This window comes from Gallinula chloropus, assembly GCF_964237585.1.
Source record: "Gallinula chloropus genome assembly, chromosome: 2".
In the NCBI taxonomy this organism is placed as follows: Eukaryota; Metazoa; Chordata; class Aves; order Gruiformes; family Rallidae; genus Gallinula; species Gallinula chloropus.
In genome coordinates this window covers 101471217-101486846 of record NC_140086.1, presented here as the reverse complement: position 1 = coordinate 101486846, position 15630 = coordinate 101471217, and the positions used below count along the sequence as shown (strand labels likewise).

At 41.2% G+C, this 15630-nt stretch overlaps 1 protein-coding gene across 1 annotated transcript in view; it reads left to right on the top strand.

Annotated features, from left to right (window-relative positions):
* Positions 1-10: 10 nt before the first annotated feature.
* Positions 11-15630, top strand: part of COL15A1 (collagen type XV alpha 1 chain) — a gene marked incomplete at both ends in the record, with an annotated part of 180159 nt that continues 164539 nt past the window's right edge. Inside the window, 2 exons of the mRNA XM_084260640.1 lie at positions 11-114; positions 1338-1523. Coding sequence (XP_084116766.1) covers positions 11-114; positions 1338-1523 — 290 coding nt within the window. The remainder of the gene's footprint in view (positions 115-1337; positions 1524-15630) is intronic.

Here is a 15630-nt window from a genome sequence, read left to right as displayed (position 1 = left end):
TGATGTATTGATGAGTTTGCTGGGGATTGATGAGGTGTGGGTGGGAGTGGTGGATATTGAAATGAAATGTGTCCCTGATCTGATGGTTGTCGAAGCTGATACGTGTCCATCTCCGTAGGATTCTTGTCCCACTGCTTAGGTTCCTTGTCCATGGGGTCAACACTGCTCTGTGCCTTAGGTGATGATTCTTCATATAGGTAGTTTCTCTCTCAGTAGGTTTTCAGGTGGGTGGGTGGGCAGTTCTGCAAACCCTTTCCCAGCAGGGCATGCCATTGCCTGCTCTACTTTTTTCCAGCTTTTCAAGGACAGGCTGAAGTTGTCGATGCCGGTTAACATTTTTGACTGCATCATGGGGTGTTTTAGGTGCAGTAGAAGTTAGAGGTAAGCAGACATTAAAGGCAGTCGGTTGTACATTTGTTTCCACATTTTTCCTTCCAAAGGTATAATAGGGGGAGGGGGGGGGGGATGGGATGCTGGCCGTGGTGGCAGATTTACGCGCACTACTCGCTCCCCTTCCCGGTCAGTTCCGACAGATTTATCACTTTGCTCTGATAACACGGCATTATTACTTAGCATGGTAACTGGGGTAGGTGAAAGAGCACCCAGAAACAAAAACACATTCTCCATAGTAGATTTTTTCCCTTTTTAAATCGGTTCTGTAGAATCCAGAACTGGTGCTAAAGCTGCAAAGGCTGAAGTAACAGCTACGCATTCCACCTCCATTTTGGTTAAAGTCCTTTTACTTGATTTCCAGAGAGTTATTAAGGACTTAGTTTCTTTCGCCCGAACTGAGGGTTCGTCAAGGATTTGAGCACCAATAGCTTCCCAAGTAGGTAAATCAAATGCGCTGTCAAGGCTCGTTATCAGTTTTCTTTCTTCGCTCCACAGAAACGAGGGGTTTTAAAGACTTCATAATTTTTAATCACTCTCCTAGAGAGCAGATTGTGGAGGAGTTTCAGTACCGTCTCGCCTTTTTTATCGAGTGTGTACTCCCCATACCTCAGTCAGTGGTGGGGCAAAGGGTACTGGTGCCTCACAAGCCCCTGATGTTTTAAGGGGTTCAACTGTTACTGATAGTCCACTTTGGGTGTTATGTACATAATCACTTTCCAAGACTAATTTTCCGGGTTTATCCCCTTGATTTTCTAATTGAGCAGACTCTACAGCTGCTATGTGGGGTTTTTTTTTGCTTGATATTGCTTTATGCAGTTCATAACTGCTCGCCACGGCTTCATGAGCTTTTGGCATCTTTCTTATCATCTATTACCATAGTCCACAATTTATCTCCATACTCCCACCATTCTGACATTTGCTGTCCCTCTTATTTCTTTTTTAAGGTTAAATTCCTTTAGCCCCCGCTTTACTAAAAAGCATAATAATAAATTGAAGGCTACCTCGCACTCCATGGAGATTTTTGCAGCCTTTTCTTCCGGCTGTTTTCAGTACGCTGCCTTTTCTTCGGGCAGTTTTGCGCAGCTTTTCGCGCGTTTGCCCTTCCTTGGATGGCGAGCCCCTGCTATCAGGTCAGCTCAAGCACGGCTCAGACGCATCATGTCCTGCATTCGCTGATCTTCTGCTCCCCGGTCGCTGCTACCGGTGCTTCTCCAAGCTCTCCGCCGCCGGGGTCCTGTTGATACCGGGTTGGGGCAGCCGGTCAGGGCCCTTTTCAGGCTGTTCGGGCGCCATTTGTTGCGACCAGAGGGAAGGATGCAGCCAGCCAGTATGGCTGATAAAGCAAATTTCAACTTTATTGCAAGCACACACTTCCTTTTATACTATTCCTACCACCTGTTATACCTGTCGTATTCTAATTGGCTCTTAACTGAAGGCTACATTTACATACTCCACCCATCTTGCAGCCTGGGAATCATGTCTCTTTCTCAGTCCCAGGAGCACTGAATCCTTATCACACCTGCTGCTCCCACATCTTGTGGCCTTGCTGTGTGATGCACAAGAATACGCTGACTGCTTGTTGACCCTTCTGTTCTCACCAAGGTGGCGTGGGGCCTGGTCTTACTGAGCTACACAGGCAACTGCTTGGACACCTGCTCCATAGGCTCATGGCCTCGCTTCTCAAGCCATTCTGCAACAAGTTTTCATCTTTTGCAGTTACTGAAGGTGGGCAGACTTCTATTCCTTGTTTCCTAATCACCAAGTTTCTATCCATGCATCAGTTTTTGTACTTCTGATTTCTTTTATATTTCTAATAACAGTAGAAATTTGGTCTTTAGATCTGGTACTTCTGCCACTATTTGTTATTGCTTCTTATATAACAAGCATGAAACTGAGAAGAATTTGAAGTGCTCAGTGATGGCCCAGACCTTTTATACTCACATCTCTATCTTGAAATTTAATATCAAGTATTACTATTTTTTTAATTACATCAGATTCAAAAGTTTAAAATCAATAAATCACTAATTGGATTTTGTAATACGACTTTTTGTGTTGCAAGGATGGGAATCAGATCAGACCATGTTTTTTCACTGAAGAGTAGCTACAATGTGTAAGAAAGGTGCTTTAAAAATGCATTAAGTATGGTTCGGTTTTATTAAAAAGACATAAAAGTTCCAAATCATCTTGGGGAGAAAGTATTTTGTAGTGCAAAGTGTGTGCATCCAGTTCCTAAAAGAACAGAGTCAACTTTTGAATGATAAATGTATGATAACCAATGCAATATTGGTTACAAAACTCTCAGTTCTTTCCTTTGTGTTTGCACATGTTTTATCTGCAGTCAGCTGAAGGGAGCTTCCAGATTAAAAGTTTATTTTTTCTTAAATGGATATGAAATAGATTTAAATTGATAATATCCAGTTAATGCATGCCTCCTAGCTATCGGTACCAGTAGTATCATAGAATTGCTTTAATGATAGTCCATTTTGTTAACTTCCTCCTCTGAATCTTTTTAAATCAATGTTTCACCTCATTAATATATAGCATGAGATTTTTATGGGTGAATGCTGTAGACTGTGCATTAAACATTGCACAGAACTTGTCGAGTGCTGGTACATTTTTATTATGGCATCTACACTTAGGCAAAGAGAGCCTCCTTTGTTAAGCCTGTCTGTTGTTGTATTATATTCATGGCTGTTAAGTGTCCGTTTGTTATATTACTTTTGAAAATAACTCAGTAAATAAGTTATTTTATAGTATATATTATATAAATATAAAAATATAAAATATATAGTATATATCTTATAGTATATATCTTATAGTATATATCTTATAGTATATATAATATATATTTAAGTATTAAATATTTTTCCATATCCACCCCTAAAAAAAAAAAAAGAGTGTGAGACGATTATACCGAATTTGTAGTCGTGTACTCTGTTTTTCTGCAGAATCATTGTTTAGCAAGCACTGGTACACGCAAGAATCTTCCATAAAAGCAAGATATAGGAAGACTACTGAAAGGCAAAATCCTATAGACTAGTCAATAGTGGATATGTAGCTTTTAAAGCAAAGAGTTTTACAGACTTTAAAGGAGAATTCATTCAATACCAGTTTATATTGTTGTGTGTGCCTGTCTTGATGATCCATGTAATGGATATTGGAGTACTTCCATGGTAATGCAAAAGCCTGGAATTACCTTCTCCTCTGGCTTTGAGATTCTTTAAGAGCTGTAGAGTCTTCACAAATTGCAAGTTCTTGTGTATGTTTCACTGAAGGTGCAGAAACTTCCTCTGCTTCAAAGCAGACGTTGCTGGCACTGCTTGTTTGGTCTTGCTGTATCAAGTGTATAAAAGCCTGTGAAGGCCATCTGTTCTGCAGTTTACTTTTCCTCCGCTCCTCATTCCTTGATCTGGGATGATACTGCTTTCCCCAAGCACAATTCTAAGTATTTCTAGTCAAACTAGGACATGCTGGTATTCTGTGAGCCGAGCAGAATTTAAAGATCAATTTCAGTATTGTGCAGTTTTGCTAATACATGGATCTGTTCTATGGGTGGCAATAGTTTAATTTTTTTTATTAAGATGCTAGTTAACTAATTTTGATGAGTGAGTTATAATTCCAGAAAGCAAGCTTGCACAATTAGGGAGACTTATTTCCCCATTTCACAGTTGTGTGGTAAGTACTGTCCTGCATTCCCTGCACAGAATGGACACAGAATTTTAGTTCACCATAATTTTAATTTCTAGAGACTTTGAATCTTTATCTTTGAAGAGAATCATCTTGAAACAGGTTGTATGTGTTTTGGAGAGAGGTATTTTTCACTTGTTTTGTTGAAGATACATTCCTTTATATCTAAATGTACAAAATAAATGAAGCTTGACAAAGAACATACCTAATATGACCTAGGGATTAGGGCATTCACCTGAAAGAGGGTGCTTGGAAGGCTCTAGACTGAACTGTTTCTATCTCCAGTTTAATAACCATCTACTCTAAAGTATGTGCAATTTCAGAAGAAACATATTCCCATATCAGACCACATGGAATCTTACTTACTTGCCTTTTTTTTTTTTTTTTTTTTTTGAAAAAGGTAATAATTGTATTTTAATGAGAGCAACCAAAGACTGTGGTGTGCTTGGTTGTCTTATGGATTTCCATAAGTGCTATAGGGAAGGACACATTGGAAATGAAGCGTCCTCTTCCAGCCAGGGCAAGCCTATGTCATGCTTAAAGGCAGTAACCATGGATGTTCTTTTCACAGGAAACTCAGTGGCTGCATGTTAATCCTCTGTTTTCTTTCTGTCTTCAGTTCATGGGTTTATGAATGGAATTGTCCTCTTTTCCAGGTACAGTTCTGGAACAAATTTTATTTTAAACATAGCCATAAATCAAAACACCCATCTTTTAGCACAAAAAATATATTTCTGCTTCGTTAACAGATTGATTCTCATTCTGCTATAAGCCACTAGATGGCAAGCGTGAATCCTTGAGATTTAGCAAGCTATATGAGAATGGGAATGCTTTTCAAATGAGAGTTTCAAAACCGTTGACGAAAGATGCTGCTGTGAAAATCCCCCTTCGAAATTTAATATCAGCTGAAATAAAATGTAACACCCTAAGCCTAACGCTAACCTGAATCCTAATGATCCTAACCATTAACGCCACTCCTAACCCTAACCACCCTAATGACACTATGCCTAACCCTAAAGACTTAACCGAATCATAACCCAAACCATAATGGTCCTAACTCTAACCCTAAACCCTAACCCTAACACTAACCATAACCCTAACCCCTCACCGTTACCCTAACCCTAAGTCTAACCCTAATGACTGTAACCCTAATGACCCTAAACAGAACATTAACTGTCACCCTAACCCGAATGACCTTAAGACTAACCATAAACCCCAATGCTAAACTTAACACCCTAACTGTAACCCAGTTAGGGTTTTGTAACACAGCCCTAAGACTAATGCCCCTAGCCCTATTGGCCCTTAGACTAGGCATAAGACAAACCACTACCACTAACGTAAATAACCCTAAACTTAATGGTGTCCTGACCCAAACCTAAACTCTTACCCTAACCCTAACCTAACTCAAATGACTCTGAAGCCAACCCTAACCCTAACACCCAAGCCAAACGTTAAACCCAACACTTAAGGTGCCCAAAGTATAACCCTAACCTTGAAGGTGCCCTAACCCTAAAATTGATCACCATAACCCTATCCCTAACGCCAACATTAACCCCACCCCTGATTAACTAAAACATAACCATAGCCCTGACCTCTACCCCTATCCTAAACTGAACCCTTGCCCTGACACTAACCTCTAACCCCTATTCTAACCTTATCCTGATACTAATGACAATAATTCTTACCCTAATGACCCTCACCCTTACCCTAATAATAACCCAAAAAATAATGACGATAGTGATAACCCTAACCCTAACAACCCCAAATCTAACCCTAACCCCAAACCTAACCCTAATTGTGCTCTAACCCTAATACTTACTCCTATCCCTAACCCTAATGTCCATAACACCTAACCCTACACCTAATGACCCCAACTTTAACCCTAAGCACAACCCTAATCAATGGCACAATAACCCTAAACCTTACCCCAACCCTAATGACCCTAACCTTGACCCTAACCCTAATCCTTAACCCTAAACCTAATGAGCCTAATCATAATCCTAACCCTTACCCCTAACCCTATCCCTTACGACCCTAACAGTAACCCAAACCCTAATTACCTTTACTCTACCCCTAACCAAAGGTTTAATTATTTTTTAAATTAATTATTATTTTTTGTTGCTTGCAAAATAGACCACAGACCCTTTGCCAAGCTGAGTGCTGCTTATGAGATTCTTCTGGGACTAACATTTTTCCGCGCAGCTGTAAGTTTTTGTTTCTCATCCAGATCCTATGACATGATTTTTAAAACTTGCAGGAGAGGAGAGTGAAGAGAGAAGGCTTTTATTACCCAACATATCCACTGAATATTATGTAAAGACAGTGGGCTTTCTAAAATACATCTAAAAGGTTAAACAAAAGTCTAAAACCGTTTGAGCCTGTGGAAGTACAGGATTCGTGCCCAGTGATCCCACTTTCATGTCTCGCTGTCAGTGCAGTGCTGCACTTTATAATAATTTACAGTTTAGAATGGGGTGAGAACCCAGGACAGGAGAGTTGAGGCCAGACACTGAGAACGATCTAATGAATTTAAGGCAAGTTTATAGAGATCAACAGAGGATTTGTGTGTGTTTATTTATATGCTCTATATGTGTCTGTAAGCGCTGGACAGCACTGGGGACCGTTGCACCACGAGTGCTCCAATGCGTTAGCAAAGCACATCAGTTTATATAGAAAAATATCATATATATTCATCAGTTTTCCTGGAAAGGGCAGTCTTATGTTGATGAGTTCTCGGAATTCATTTACATAGTCTAAGCATGTGCAGAAAATTAGGGTTAGGGTCTTTTCACTCTCCAGTGGATGTCCATAGTCTCCCTCACACTGTCTGTGTGGTGTTTGCCTTTAGCACTGTTCTCCTTGTCATTATTTATTCATGGGTGAGGTTCAGTTCTGCATGCCCTATTTTGCGTATCTTGGTGTTGTCTGTCCCCATTGAAGCCAAATGGAAACCCTCTGGCTTGACTTTTAGGCAGTTGAATAGTGGTCTGATTGGGATTCAGGGCATATCATCTGTTGAAGGAATTCAAGGCTCAACCCAGGTTTCAGTTCTTTGAATTATGCAACAGTGCCCCGTTCAGTCTCAGTTTACAGGACAACTCAGGTTTGAGCTATCTATGCAGCTCCCCCCATGGGTTGTCTTTGCAGAGATGGGGCCTTAAGGCACTCTAAGGCCGAGTCGTTTTTACAACCCCCATGAGTTGCCTGGTGCTCTAGAGATGGCAGAAACCTGTTAATGAGCTCTGAGTCAGGCGATCCTCACATTCCACACTGTGACCTGAGTCACAACTGAGCCACTTATGTGTTATCAGTGGCCAGTGTATGGGCATAAGCAAAGCCAGGTATTCCACAGTTTCTAGGTGAACCCTTGCCCAAGAGAGAGATTTTGCCATAATTCTTTTAACACAACTGACAGCAATACTTATTACAATAGCACAAATGATAATAACGATTAATGTTTGCAACAGGTTAGTAATTCTACCAAAAATATTTCCCAACCAAATGTCCTTTATGTGTTTCTGCTGCTCGTGTAACTTCTGCTAACTTCTTAGTCTTCTGGAGGTTTTCCTGAAGAGGTAGTGGCACATTAGGAATTGTAGTAAAGCTTTTATGTATCACAGTAAGGTCTCAGGAATTGTCAGGGATTTAACCCTTTCATTTGTATGAATAAACACTGAGATTGGTTATACAAACCAGGAATTTTCCCATAAAGGTAATGATTAGGCAAATAACCTACTTACACAAGCATATGTAAGACTCTCTCTGGTTGTGTTAATCATGCAAATGAGATGTATGACTGTACAAGATTTTTCAATGGCAGAGTGTGCAGCCATTCTATTTGAGTAATAATTCACTGACTTAAGCTTTGGATAATTATAATTATTATCCTTTCTCAATAAAGCATTTGGAAGCTTGACAGAAAAAGCAATCTGACAGCAAGGCTGGAATCTTATGGGGAATAATATTATTACTTTGAGAAATTTGTGTGGGAGGTTTAACATTTGTTCTGCTTTCCTCTTTTCTCTCAGGAATATAAAACAAATATTGGGATGGTGCCATGGGAACTAGAACTGCATTTGCTTTTCTGGAAGCTCTCTTCTGCATTAACCTGCTGCCAATTATTGTTCTAACATTCAATTCTTATTTGTAGATTATGTACTTAATACAACGTAGAGCACACTTCTGAAACTGAACAGTAAGTTATGTTAAGTGTTCATATAGCTAAATCACCGAACCCTTGGAGAGTATCATCTATCCCTTAATGCAATAAAAATTTGTGTCAACTGATGGCTCCTTTGACAAGGGAACCAAGAGTCAGCAGCAGTTATTCTCGTTTTTTATAACAGAAATCTGAATTTCATTATCTGTATCAGGGGTTAATTCTTTCTGAAGAAACTAACTATGCACATGTTTCTCACAAAAAGAATAAAAAAGTAGTTAGAAGCAGAATTGGCAAACTTGAAGTAGAAGCATTAACTTTTTGCTGATTCTTTGTTCAAAGAAATGAGAAGGCAAGGGCAGCAGTCTTTGATTTGGGAGAAGAACACTTGGACACACACACCACTCTCCCACCCACCAAACTAAAAAAAAAGCCTTCCACACACCAAAGCTAGTTTTCCTATCTTTTCTGAAGAGGATGCTAGAAGGTAGATAATTTTAGTAGGCCTCAGAATGCGTGGAATTCCTGCTGTTCCAGCCTGCCAGATGGAAACCTGCTGCTGCAGCACGACGTCCCCAAGTCCAGCCATGGACTGAGCATGTTTGTCCAATAGGACTGTTAATACAGCTCACACCATAGATCACAACATAGGAAAATAGCATCTGGTTTGCAGTTTGGTAGCATTCACCCACAATATCCAAGCCCTTCCACTGAGAAAATGGCTAGGAGCATGATTTAATGTCAGGACAGAGTACGGTGATGGCTGGGTCAGACATTCATACTGAGCAGCCACCTGTTTACACTCTTACTCACATTTCTATTTTGTCACACTTGTTTCTTCCCAATCCATCTTGGTGTCTGCTTTTCCTCACCTTTGATCCTTTCTTTAAACATCCCTTCATATGCTTCACATGATCCCAAAATTCTCCTCCTCAGGGATCCCATAACCCCTCTACCCTAGCCCTATACCCCCTTTTGGGCACTAACTTCCGCAAGGCAGGTTGGGGAAGAGTTTCTGTCCTCCATCTTAGTGGGTTGCATTCAAGGGTGAAGGTAGATGGGGGAAGTATTGGTCCTAACTCAACCCATGTGGACCAGAAAAGTGTGCCTATAGCTACTCTGATCTCATGTCAGCACACACCTTGTCAGTGTTTGGAAATACCTGCCCACATGGAAGTAGCGCTGTGCGCCTCATAGAAAAGCAAACAGACAAGTAGGAAGAACCACAGCTGTGCTCTTCCTGGAGGTCACTCATATGGCATAGTTCAGGAACTTAGTAGTTCTGATTTAAGTTGTCTTCCTTGTGAGACACAGCCAGTTTTGAGCTGCATCATGCCAAAATCACTCGGTCTCTGGATACATCAGTTTCTGCATCTGAAACAACAAAGATTCTGCAAAACCTTGAGCTTTTCCAGACACTTTGTGGTACCAAAAAGGCACATCTGTGCTTGCATATGAGCCCAGAGGGAGCCAGCAGAGAGCAAGGGAAGAACCAGAAGCAAAGTGTTAGGCAGTTAGGCAGACTTCTATCAAGGAAGAAGTTTTCTCCTCAGTTTTCAGAAGAATTCTACCTGCTGAGGATGACTCAGCATTTGTACTGAGAAACAACTCGCCCTCCCTTATTACACTGACACACGCCAGACATTCCACCAGCAATTTTTAGCCTATTGGCTTTTCAGAAAACCATAGAATATGGTTTCCTGCTGGGAAAAACACTGCCTACTAGTGCATGGAGGAGGCCATGGACCCCATCTCCTTTTGGGTAAGGGTTCCAGCCAATTTGCAATGGACTGAGGTTCCTGGGGTGCTTGTGTTCCGAAAGCAGCAGGAGCAGGGCTACTCAGTGAAGGAGGATGAACTGGGCATGGGGGTCATCAGAGCACAGGCACTGTTACCAGTGAGAGTGAAATCCCACAGGCCCTGACCATAGCAGGCACAAGGTGCTGCAAACAGAGTCTGTTGGAGGTCCTGAACAGGCACAAGTAATCCATCAGATCTCACAAACAGCAGAAGGTGGAGCCAGAAGCAGGTCTAGTTACAAGGGTACAATGCTCATCCAAGGGGCCCACCCAGCGGACAAGCTACATACAGCATAGGTCCAAAGCTGACCCAATATACACTTCAAACAGGCGTACCTACAGCACAGCTCAGGCAGAGAGTAACACCCCTGTCCAGGGCTTTGATAGTGCACCTCGTGGCTGTGGGCAAGGGGTTTAGGTGGAGGCCCACATGAGGCTTCTCAGGGCCATTAAGATGGCCCTGGTGCATTCAGAACCCTCACACATGGCTGATGGCGTGTGCCCCTTAAAGCTAAATGGGGTAACACCACTGCAAATGTACCTCATAGTGTTGTCTCTGCATTTTGAACCAGAACTTGGATGGATTACCTGCAAACCTGCTTTGCAGCTGTTGCAATAGTTTAAATACTTGGGCTCTTGTCTAATGCAAAACCATCTCCACATGCTTGGCTGGATTTGGGAACTTTCTGTAGGCAATTAGACACATATATAAATGGTATGTGAGCCATGTTTCACTTCACTAAAGGTGCCAGTGAGAAAGAAAAAGAGTGAAAAAGAGTTCTTTAGCCCATAAAGCACTATTTTTTCTTCCCTTTGTTAGCTTTGTTCTTCCTCTACCACTTTGGTCAATGTTGATTTTTAGTTTGCATTCAGTGTTTATTAGAGCATATTATATAATGTGTATTGATGCTCTCTTACTTTTCCTCTTTTTAATCATCCACACCAGTTACCTTGGAGGCTACAGTGCTCAGCCAGCATTTACTGAAGTGATTAACTAAGATGCATTTATAATATTTGATTTCTTTTTTTTTTTTTTAGTTACTGAAATAAACTGAGTGGTTAGTGTGGATGTTTGCCCAGGGCTTATTATATATTTTTTCCAGATTTCTTAAATGTAATGCTAAGGATTTTCACAAAAAAGAAAATCAGATAATGTGACTGACATGCTTGAATTAGATCACTCCTAGTTTTAGAATAGTCTGTTCTCAGTCTTGCCTCTGACTATTAAATAGCTTTGAGAAACTTCTTTAGGCTTTAGATAAAGTGTTTTGAGGCAGCATTCATGTGGGTGCCCTTGAGAACAACCTTCATATCTCTGTGATGCCCATGCTTTCAAATACGTCTGGGGTATTATAAAAAACAGCACTGGGAAGAGTAGAGAGGAAATCTGGAGCCGGCCACTACATTAGCTACATTAGGCTTGTCAGAAGACTCAAGTCTACCTAGCAATCATTGATGTCATGGTCAGACTGACACATGAATCATAGTATGAATTCTTGGCCAGTGTCCAATTCACACACCTGCCTGACTGTACTGTGTTCATTGGATGGTTTTGTTTATTCATATGTGTGAAGCCCATTTGGATGTGCCCTATTGCCCTCTCTCATGCCAACCAGTGGAAGATAGGCTTAACTGCTTAGTGTCTTTCAACAAGTGTACCAGAATTATGAATGCATGGGTACAAAGTAGGTAAAAACCCAAACCTATTGTCTTTATATGGAATTGTCTTTACATGTATTGCCAGACTTTCAAGCTAGGACTTCCACACCCCAGGTTTAGCTTTGCAAGATCAATACTTTGCAAAGGGGCAAGGCCTGATAAGCCAGGGAGAACTGTCTAAAACTTGAGCTTATGTTATCTAGCCTTGCCTTTGTCAGGAACTGATGTCAGGAACACCATTGTACCTCATGGGCACTCTGGTTCACCCATCACCATCCCTCCTACCCACTGACATCCACCCATCTTCTCTGTCCATCTGCTGATGCCTGTTAACAGCCCAGCCTTGTCCTGGTTCTGGTTAGCGAGGAGAGAGCTAATTTCCCCAAGCAGCCAGCCCAGGTGAGCTGCATTAGCCCAGGTGAGCTGCATTAGCCCAGGCTGCTTCCACACCACCTGATAGCACAGCACACCCCCATAAAAGGGGCTGGTTGGGCAGGGGCAATATATGGATGTGTCTGTGCAGCTCTGGGACAGCCTGAGTGTGGTCAGGTATCAGGTTGGTCACTGCTCTATGTTACTGCCTTGTTGGGTTGGTAAAGTGCTCTGTGTGATCACTGTGTCCGTGTATTCTGTCATGGGCTCTATTGTTGTTCTACTGTCATGTTCCTGTGTCAGTAATTGTCCTTACCCCACCCTGTGGGGCTTTGCTTTGTCCCCTGGGTAGGGATGAGCTGTGTGTGGTGCTCAGCTACTGCCTGGGGCTGTACCATGACAAACCTATGCATATCCCAGTCTGGTTTCTGTGTTCATATCATTCCAAGAATGCAAAATATATTTCCCAGAGAAGGTTGGTCTTTGTTTGTGGGGTGGGCTTTATGAGGACAGTTGCTTGGTCCATCTGGTCATCTTCTGAGCTCCATGTAAAAGGCAGGTTTGGTGTTGGCCTCCAGCTGAGGGATTCTCTCTGCAAATACCTCAGGACTGCACATTGGCAGGGTGAATGGGCCCTTACAGTCCTTCTTGGAATAATTATAAATAATGGAACTTTTTAAGCAATCAGTCTTGCTACCTGCTGTATGTGCTCAGTCCCCTGCATACAGGTGAGCAGTCCTGGGCCAGCTTCTTGAAGGTCACAGTGAAATATTCTGGTTCTATCTGAGCCATGATTGGTGAGGTTTCACACAGCAGTCATGAGTCCTGTTGTTCCTCTCTCCCTGTGCTGTCCCAGCAAACTGCCCTTACCCCACCCTTCGTGGTCTTCATACAAAGAAAATCTATTGTTAGCTATTGCTTATTTCACAATGAAATCCGATTTTTACATTGAGTTTCTCATATTTGTCTTATATTACATGTTTGTCTGACTAGAGTGTGATGGCAGTAAGGTACAGGCATATTTTTAACAGTTTAATTGATGTATTTCTAGATAATGAGTATATTCAAAAGCATCAATCTGTTTATGAGGACTTTTTCCTTGCAAAAAATTACAGGTAGATTTTTTTCTCATATTCCTGTTGAGTATAAAGACTGCTACTGAGTTAAGAATTCATATATGGTTTTTTTTGTTAAGGTTTGTTTTAGAAATTCAGATCCTGATGGTAGATCAAGCCATTGAGAAGCGACAGAGTAACTGTATGCTCTATCAGGACTTCAGCTAAGGGATATTGCTCTTGTAGATCCACAGAAAGACTGCATCTCTAAGGATCACTTTCTAGCCTGCATGCCTGTGATTTTTATCACTGCATTTCTTGTCTGACCAACTCTGACTCATAGGCTGGTATTTGTCTGCTCCCAAATACCTATATGAACAAATCTTTAATTCATGTGCAGTATACACAGGTGTGAGTGCATATGTAGTATGTGTTTAATACGATCAGCTTGTCCTTATCAATCACATCATATATGATTATTTTGACAAAGAATGCATTATTTTATGTTGACTGAATGTAATTTATACATGGGTGACACATTGTACTGAGCAAAGAAGTAAAACCTCTCTACCCTGCACACTGTTGCCATATTTAGTACAGTTGTGTGTGCGGTGTTTATGCAAAAGAGCCAGCACTTACATCTGCATTATAGTAAGTAAATTCCTATATCCTTCATACTCACATCAAGGAAATGTGAGGCATTAGCTCTAGTGAAAGCAGCCTTCTGTTTATCTGCAGGCAAGCAGCTCTCACGCGCTGCTGTTCTCCTCTGCCTGAGAGTGAGCTTGGGGAGGACACCCTTTAGCAGGAGCACATCCATCTGCTATACCCTAGTTGATTCCTTAGAGATTTTCCTCTTTTCTGTTATAGAGCACATGCTGTGGCAGTGAGCTGTGGAGTTGTGACAGGTCAAAACAACCGCTTTTAAAAATCAAAAAATCACTTTAGTTAGAAAAAAACCTTGTAATTTGGACCAAGGCAAACTAGGGTTTATGTCAGGTTTTAAAACCTAAAAAGAGCTGAGGAAAGCAAACACTGTTCTTAAGTATTCAGCCTGAATGAGCGTGCTCATTACTGTTTTGAGAAGGCGGCCTGTTTTCTGGGGAGGCAAAGTTTCACCTTAAGAAAACTTCCTCAGACTCCCCACATCTTTTATCCACTGTGCAGAGGACATTCCATGGACAGATACTGCTTTTATTCATGCAAACATTAGTATCACAAAGTACAGTGGGTCACTTAAATATTTTTTTTTTAAAAAAATCAACCCTTTTGTAAAATTATGACTTTAAAAAAATACATTTTTAGAAAGTTGCTGGCTTTTTTTAAATACAAAGGCTGGTTCTACCTGCAGCTTTTCAGTTCCAGCACTGTTCTGGCCAAGATGTAGCTGCAAAACATTGAACAGCCAACATTACTGGTTGAGATTAAAGCTGCTGGTTTCAGGGAGTACCTTTTAGGTAGTGGTAGTGGACTGGAAGAGAAGAAAGGGTATGAGGCCTTGCTATCTGCCCTATCTCTGGCAGTCTGGGTGCTGCTGTTGAGGGAATGGTTGGATGGTGTGATGAGGGACCTGTGCTTCTACTGAGAGAGGAAAGACACAACTGGCAGAAGCAGCAACTACTGGACAACTCCCATATCTCTGCTGGCATCATTAGCAGGAACATGGACAGTCCAGACCCTCTAAGTTCAGGTCTCTATCCTAGATATACCCTTGTATTTCTCACAGTCTTTCTTATAGCAAGTTTAATTTCTCTCTGTCTTCACCTTGGGGTGGTAGAAAATTAAATTTTGATTTCACTGTAGAGAAGCTGCAAACCATCTTTGAATGAAATGAACGATAGTAGGTTTCACATACCCTGGGAAACCTTACATATACCAGCCTTTGTGGCTAAAGATTTTCAGGTAGTGTCCTGCTTGGTACATAGGCTTGACTTCTACCTGTGTAATTTAGGGCTAAATTGCAAGGCTGCAGCACCTCTCTATCTGGATAGAGAGTGCAGAGATGTTAAATTTGGTCAGTAACTGAGTTGAAAGCCACTGCTTTTCAAATTCTTGATTTCTAGTTCATTCCTCAGAAGATTCTCACTTATTTGAGGGCTAGACTTCTTTTTAAATAAAACAAGGTAATAAAACCCACCAGAAATGCATGGATGATACTCAGGATGTAAGAAACTTTGGAAGTATATCTGGTTTAACAGTTCCTCCTAGAACTCTGGGAAAGCAGGAATATAATTTCTTAGAATATTCAGTGTGTATGCCAATTCATCTGGTTATTCCATTACCTCCAACTCTATCAGGGATTTATGTCTCCTGGGACAGGAAATCCAGGGGTTTCTCAAGCTGCTTAGGATCTGAAGAACACAGTGTAACTCTTGGCTGATTCCTTTCCATGAAATCTCTCATTAAAGGATAGGGCAGCATATGGCTTTAAGCTATGAAAGTTTTGTCTTAGAAAAATATATATTACTGTGGAAGCAATACAATTTAGCTAAATCTCTCACATCAA